Here is a 7571-nt window from a genome sequence, read left to right on the forward strand (position 1 = left end):
GTTTTATCTGCCTACTTAAGACATCACTTAGTTTTAGTTAATGTTCTTTCTCCACAAAAAGACGTATTTGCATATGTGAATTACTAATTGTCAGTGAGGGCAGTTTGTATGTTTCAGGTTGGTATGCCTAAATGGAAAGACAGGGAGCAGAAAAATAAGCCCTCCTTTATCAGTAGTTTACCCCAGATTTGCTGTGATTCTCTTGAGCCTGCATATTTGATTGTTTCTTTGCTTGTGGGATCTTACTAATCCTTTCCCTTCTTACTGTGCCAGGCCTTTTTCTTCTATAAGGAATCTCCTTCTGTAAACATTTAAATAGGGAAGAATAGTGTAATCTTTTCTGCTTATCATCATTTGTATTAACAGTATACCTATGTGTCTTTCTATTTAAGAACTATGAGGAAGCAGCTATTACTATTTTATAGATTTTACTATTTAGTTATCCTATAACTTTAGAACCAGACAGTACTTTAAAGCATTTTTCTTTTTTTTTTATTTCTAATTTTCTTTTTTTTTGAGACAGAGTCTCACTTTGTCACTTTTGGTAGAGTACCATGGTGTCATAGTTCATAGCAACCTCCAACTGGTTGCTGTGAGTTATGATACCACGGCACTCTACCCAGGGCAACAGCTTGAAATTCTTTCTTAAAAGAAAGAAAGAGAAGGGGGAAGGGGAGGAAACTTACGAAAAAACTCTTGGGCTCAAGAAAGCCTCTTGCTCCACCTCTCAGGTACCTATAGCTGGAACTACAGGTGCCCGCCACAATGCCTGGCTATTTTTAGAAATGGGGTCTCTCACTCTGGCTCGGGCTGGTCTCAGACTCCTGAGCTCAAGCAGTCTACCCACCTACGCCTCCCAAAGTGCTGGGATTTCAGGTATGAGCCACCCCATGTGGCCAGGCACCTTTCTTCTCTAAATTTACAAATGAAGCCTCAGAAGTCCCTTTAGATTTTATAATTGCCCCAAGCTATATTAGACAATTCATCAGCTGATAGAGCTCAGGTCTCCTGTTTATTGCCTTGGTACTTTTTCAGTTACTCCATGTCACTTCCTATTTTTTTAAAGCCAACATTTCAGACTAATGAAATATGAAGTTAACATAACTGTTAATTATCTAAGATCATTAAACATTAGCATACATATGTATAAGGCATAAAAAGAAGTATTATCATGTAGAGAAAAAGGTGAATCCTGGCCCCTATTTTCAGAAAACAGAAAATATCCAATTCAGAGAGGAAAAAAAAAATCATTCTCAAAGTAAAATTATCCTATTAAAGTTGGTGCTCCATAGGCCTTTTAGGAGTTACTGACTTTGAAATTGAGGAAATGTCTCACCATGGGTGAAACTTTTAAATAGGCTCAGTGCCTGTGGCTCAAGTGGCTAACATACACCTAAGGTGGCAGGTTCAAATTTAGCCCGGGCCCACCAAAACAACGATGCCTGCAACCAAAAAATAGCCGGGCACTGTGGTGGGCGCCTGTGGTCCCAGCTACTTGGGAGGCTGAGGCAGGAGACTCACTTGAGCCTGGGAGTTGGAGGTTGCTGTGAGCTGTGATGCCACAGCACTCTATCCAGGGGGATAGCTTGAGGCTCTGTCTCAAAAAAAAAATATATATATATAGAGAGAGAGAGAGAGACTTCTAGGATAATTTCAGATAGTTTCAGATACAGAAGTCAATTAAAATTAAACAAAATCCTTTGATGTTTGGAGAAAAAACATTTTCCCTGAGCATCCAAAAACAACACAGTTGAAAAAAAGCCAGTGACCCTAACATTCTATGATACATAAGAGTTTGCTCAACATATAGAAAAAAAGCAGTAATAAGATTAGCTGTTTCACTGAAAGACTAGAAGGAAAAACAAGAAAAATAAGGGTGGAGGAAGGGGAGAAAGAAGAAACCTGAGGAGGGGTGACACTTCAGGCAGTGGAGGACACTGAGAGCAGTAAATTCCTATAGTAGAAGAGAAAGCCAAAAACAGAAGACAGACCATTTTTGTTTGGAGCATTGGGAAAGAAGCAAAGAAAAGCATATGTTCTCCAAGTCCAAAAGGGTATTATCATTTTTGTCATGTTAAAAGCATATAGTACAGTCTACAATCTCTGGAGGCAAAGATTGCAGCCTTAGAAAAGCTGTTGCAATCATTCTATTGACAAATTATTATAAAATTCAACCTAACAAATTTAATGATAGGTAATACATATATATTTTTATCATCCTGTTTTCTTGCCAACTATTTATATAAATTCAACCTATGGACTGAATACTTCAGAATAAGAAATATTATTATGGGAATAGTTTCATGTAGATTTTATTTAGAATCCCAGGCTCATGCCTGTAATCTCAGCACTTTGGGAGGCCAAGGTGGGAGGACTGCTTCTGTCCTGGGCAACATAGCAAGATCCTGTCTCTACAAAGAAAATAAAAAATTAGCCAGTGTGGTGATGTGCACCTGTAGTCTCAGCTACTCAGGAAGCTGAACCAGGAGATTCCCTTGCAGCCAGATGCTTGAGGCTGCAGTAAGCTCCCCTGCACTCCAGCCTGGATGCCAGAGCAAGTCCCTTTCTCAAAGCAACAAACAAAAAAGCAAGGATAGTAAAAAATTTACCCTTAAAGTGTAAAACTCCAATGTTTTGCCTGAAAAGCACTTATGATGGTGTCAGACACAGAGTAAGCATCACTAAATCTTAAAAAAAAAAAAAGAAAGAAAGAAATGAAATGAAACATAGGTATAAGATTTTCAAAGCTACTCAAAATTTGAGATACAATTTCTTATATCACTCCTTGAAATTCTCTTAAATGCCAAACTTAGAGAAAAACTTGACAGAAATTGTTTGCTCAAGTATGGTTGAAGAGAACCTAATCATCTTGAAATGTATAAAAAAGTAATTTATAATGCATAAACTTAATATAAATGGAATAGAAAAGTGAGTATAAATTGGATTTGGCCTTCCAACAATGTGATAGTTATGCAGACATTATTAAGTTCAAGAACATATGTAGCGGCCAGACAGTGGCTCACGGCTATAATCCTAGCATTCTGGGAGGCTGAGATGGGTGGATTGCCTGAGTTCACGAGTTTGAGACCAGCCTGAGCCAGAGCATGACCTCGTCTCTAAAAATAGCCAGTTGTTGCGGTAGGCTCTTAGAGTCTCAGCTTCTAGGGAGGCTGAGGCAAGAGAATTGTTTGAGCCCAAGAATTTGAGGTTGCTGTGAGACTCACTCTGTCTCAAAAAAAAAAAAAAAAAAGAAGAATATATCTAGTAAGAACAAAGCGATTTTTCTGGAGGAAAACAAAATAACCTGAGGGAAGACTAATTTTCTGACCCGTAGCACTATTACTTCTTCAAAATGGCTATACTGTATATCTTGTTCCTCTTCATGGGAAAGAAGCAAATAACCCAAAAGTTAATTAAAATCTTAATGTTTTTCTAAAAGTAAGTTCCAGAAAAATAATAGATTTAAGAACAAATCATTTACTGAACTCTCAGCATTTGGAACACATTATGAAAACAAATGCATGAAACTATATTCCTCACTAGGGCAATGGTTATCTCATAGGGAACTTTAAAAAAAGAATGCTTTTGGTCTGCTATGGACCAAGTAAATCAGAATTCATAAATAAAGAAAAAGATTGAATTGATTTAAACAAATCACTTTGTTTACAGAAAATTTTCTTTTGAAACCTAATCTAAATTTTGCGTTGGTAGGGATTCAATGTTAAAAAACCTATTAGATGCTTGATATAATCTTTAAGAAAATAAACTATGTTGACCTAATTTACATTTACATATTTCTTTTTGACATAGGTTAGTTTAGTTCTGGTCTCTTGTCTATCCAATTTTGACTTCTTTGGTGGAATAGTCCATTTTAAAATATTAATGATCCAAAATCCGTATTTAATGTAGATTTCTAATTTTTAATCAGTTGTTTACTGTGGTCACCATTTTTCCCATATAATGCTCATATAATTTTTGCTTAACATATATGAGTTCATATCATATAAGCATAACATATATGAATACTTTTATTTTAATGTATTTTAAAAGGAAATTTTATATCATTATTTTAAATAGAAAATCAATGTCACCTGAAATGAAACACTAATATTAATATAAATAAATCTTTATATTTAATTTAATATATATATATTTGATTTAATATAAATAAATATAAATATATATAAATATATATATATATTTGATTTAATATAAATCAAATCTTTATATTCAGCCTCTTGAGCATCAAATGCCGTGATATTTAAAACCAGAACTCCTTTCCAAACCATTCCCATTCACCTGTATACCCTACTTTGTAACAGTGTTGAATCCCATCCAGTCTTCTAAGCCAGCACCTCTTGTTCTTCCTTGGAATTATTCTTGCTCTTTTTTTACACACAATTAGTTGTCAGATTTTTTTTTATTTCCTACATATTTACTAAATCCATGCTCTTCATCTCCTTGGTTTAGGACTTTGTATCTCTTATATGAATTATTAAAAGATCTTCTGACTTATGTTCTAGGTTTAGTTTCAGCCTCTGGTCCTTTCTAACACTGTACTAAAGTTATTGTTATTTTTATTTATTTATTTATTTGCAGTGTTTGGCCAGGGCTGGGTTTGAACCCGCCACCTCCGGCATATGGGACCGGTGCCCTACCTCCCCCCTTTTTTTTTAGCCATAGGCGCCACCCCAAAGTTATTTTTAAAGGAAAAACTGTATTATGCTATCCTTCTATTTAAAGTTTCTCACAGAAGAAATATAATGTTAGGTAAAAAACAAATATGCTATGTTTAAAACATGACTTATCAATTTATTTATTTATTTTATAGACCTTAGAGTTTTAAGGTTTAATCAAAATCATTGATTCAGCTATCACAGAATACTCATCGTTAGTCTAATTTATCGATTTAACTACAACCAAAATGGTAGTTCAAATTTATTGAAAGCCAGACACTATGTGCATCCCCCATGTAATCTTCACAACAACTCATTGCAGTCGATACTAATATTTCCTTCATTTTTACTCATGAAGAAAATGACACTTAGAAGTTTGGTTATTGTGAAAAGAGACATAGCTGGTTAAGTCATGGCCTTACCCTTACCTATATCCATACACCACTCACCTTTTACATGTACATATTTTTTTTCAGTCACAAGAAACAAAACTAGTAAATGCAAGCTATTGCTAAATGATAGAATCTGAGTATATATGATATTTATTTTATTTTCTATATTTTTATAGCAATTGTTAATCTTTAATAAGCTTATAAATATTACTTAATTTTTGATATTAAAAAGGCTTCCAATAGAATAATGTCTAAATTACATACTTTATGTCCTTTGCAATCTGTTCCCTGTCTACCTCAGCCATTTTTTTTTTACATAAATACTTTTCCCCTTAAATAGATTAAAATTGAGTTACATATTAAAATGTTTTAAAATGGCTATAGCTCACCACAGGAGGATTAGAAACAATAGATCATCATGAGATTCATTTTCAAAGGCTACATAGTTGTCAGATTATTAACTTTTGCTTCTTGTATTCTAACTTCATGATTTTAGGATGCAAACCCTGTTGTAATTGAGCCATCATCTATTATGAATGGAGGAAAACATCCATTTGGACCACCAGTGCATCCTATGGAGCAGGGTGAAGACAGAATTGGTGGCAGCCTCAGTTATGTGAACAACACAGAAGAGAAATTCTCAGACAACATTTCTACTGCATCTGAAGCCTCAGAAACTGCTGGCAACAGTAAGTATGTTTTCTGTTAGTTCTTAAGGGAGTCTAATTAGGCTAAAAGGTATGGGAAATGGGGTATTGGGCTTCCATTCACCAGAATAAATTTTGAATGAAATGATCAGTTATAAGACTCTTAAATATATTATTAATTTTACAAAGAAAAACTTTTATTTCTACTTTATTAGTCTCTCACTATGAAGATATTTTTGCTATTTTCATTGATCTAGCCACATCTCCCTATATTGCTAGTAAATTGTTTAGTCAATACATTTAAATTTGGGAAGATCATTTTTGAGAATACAAAATATTCTATCTCCTGGACTCTCTATACCTGCACTGAATTAAGTGTACTCTTCCATCAGATTCTGTTGGCATTTCAGGCCAGAATTTGGGCATTGTTTTGTTAAAATACTGAGAAAGAATTCAGAATGCCTCCTGTAATTCCCCTTGAGTCCTTGGTACTTACCTAAAACTTAGTATTTCCACACTTCTAGGGAAGATGCTTTGGTGTTTCTGTGGCCCACCTAAATTTAGTTGATTTCTTTTATTCTGCTAATAACAGTAACAAGACCTCTAGTCTTACTGTTTTGTTATTTCCTCTGGGATACTCTCCTTTTCTGTGAAAGTTGGGAGCAAATTGAACATAGCTAGCATTTACTCTACTTAAGCTCTTTGTGGAATCTACTGCTTCTCTTTTTCTTTCTCTTAATACAAATATCCCATAGCAGTCTAGAAGTGCTAGTAAGCTTTAACACCAAGATTATTTTTTAACCCTATCTATGGTACTGTTTAGTTTGTGCTCACCAAATTATCTGTTACCCACAGCCTGAGTAGTACCACATGTGGAAGGTTATAAAGTGATTATTAGAATATTTATCTAAGATTAACATGGAGTTGAGAGTTGAAATACGTTAAAATAGCTTTAAGATTCACAACTCTAAGCCATCGTTAATCATTTTTCTGTGCACGTTTTCCTATTATAAAGATCATAATTTTCTTGCAAATACATACATGAAAATCTAGCAGCCTAGCACTCTTGTTGGAGTTGTTTTAGCTCTATCCTTTTAATTTTTAGACTTCCTGTCACCATCATCTATCAACAATATTGGAAATGTGTTTGAAGGTAGAGAAAATAATTAAAGAAGACTATGTAAAAGCCCAGCTATTAAGCCCACCTCTTCCCTTCCTATGAAAGGACATATAATTCTCATGATGAATTATTAGATATTCTGGGAGGGTATCCAAATGTTCGTTTGGTAATACTTTTAAAAGCTTTTAGTCTACTTAGTGGCATGCTGTGAATTGTCCAGAAAAGGATACATCATATTTCCTGTCTTCTGTAGATTTATCAGAACCTAAAACTTTACTGACAGGCCAACAGAATAATAGTGTTAACCCAATACTTGGCCATTGAGTTCATATTTAATTTAAGCCTGTTCATGTATAATAACTAAAAATAACAGATTTCATCCTCCTTTTCTTCATAGGCTTTCTGTATTCTGCCACACCAGGGGCAGATGTGTGCTTTGCTCGACAACATAACACTTCTGACAATAACAACCAGTGTTTGCTAGGAGCCAATGGGAATATTTTATTGCAACTTAATCCTCAGAAACCAGGGGCTATTGATAACCAGCCACTGGTAACTCAAGAACCAGTAAAGGTAAATAACTTAAGATCTAAAATTAAAGTTGTTCTCTTTCAAGTTGCCAGTAAATTTCAATGTATAGGTTTTAGAACATAGTAAAAAACTGATGGTTCGTTTAATTACTCTGATCCAGATGGAAGTCTCTTTGTATAGTACATTTCTGTCTTTTTTTTTTTTT

General features: G+C 34.4%; 1 protein-coding gene and 1 non-coding gene across 5 annotated transcripts in view; one reads left to right on the plus strand and one right to left on the minus strand.

Moving 5' to 3' along the window:
- USP32 (ubiquitin specific peptidase 32) overlaps positions 1–7571 on the plus strand; it is a 223695-nt gene that overhangs the window by 169538 nt on the left and 46586 nt on the right. For all 4 annotated transcript variants that reach the window (XM_023516587.1, XM_003795603.3, XM_023516588.1 and 1 more), the window contains 2 exons: positions 5565–5757; positions 7233–7408. In XM_023516587.1, the coding sequence (XP_023372355.1) occupies positions 5565–5757; positions 7233–7408 (369 nt within the window). The remainder of the gene's footprint in view (positions 1–5564; positions 5758–7232; positions 7409–7571) is intronic.
- LOC111727129 lies at positions 4828–4899 on the minus strand. Its single transcript, XR_002774756.1, has one exon. It is a non-coding gene; the product is annotated as a small nucleolar RNA SNORD113/SNORD114 family (small nucleolar RNA).

The sequence above is a fragment of the Otolemur garnettii genome, unplaced genomic scaffold (genome assembly GCF_000181295.1).
Source record: "Otolemur garnettii isolate 467f Iridium unplaced genomic scaffold, OtoGar3 scaffold00094, whole genome shotgun sequence".
In the NCBI taxonomy this organism is placed as follows: domain Eukaryota; kingdom Metazoa; phylum Chordata; class Mammalia; order Primates; family Galagidae; genus Otolemur; species Otolemur garnettii.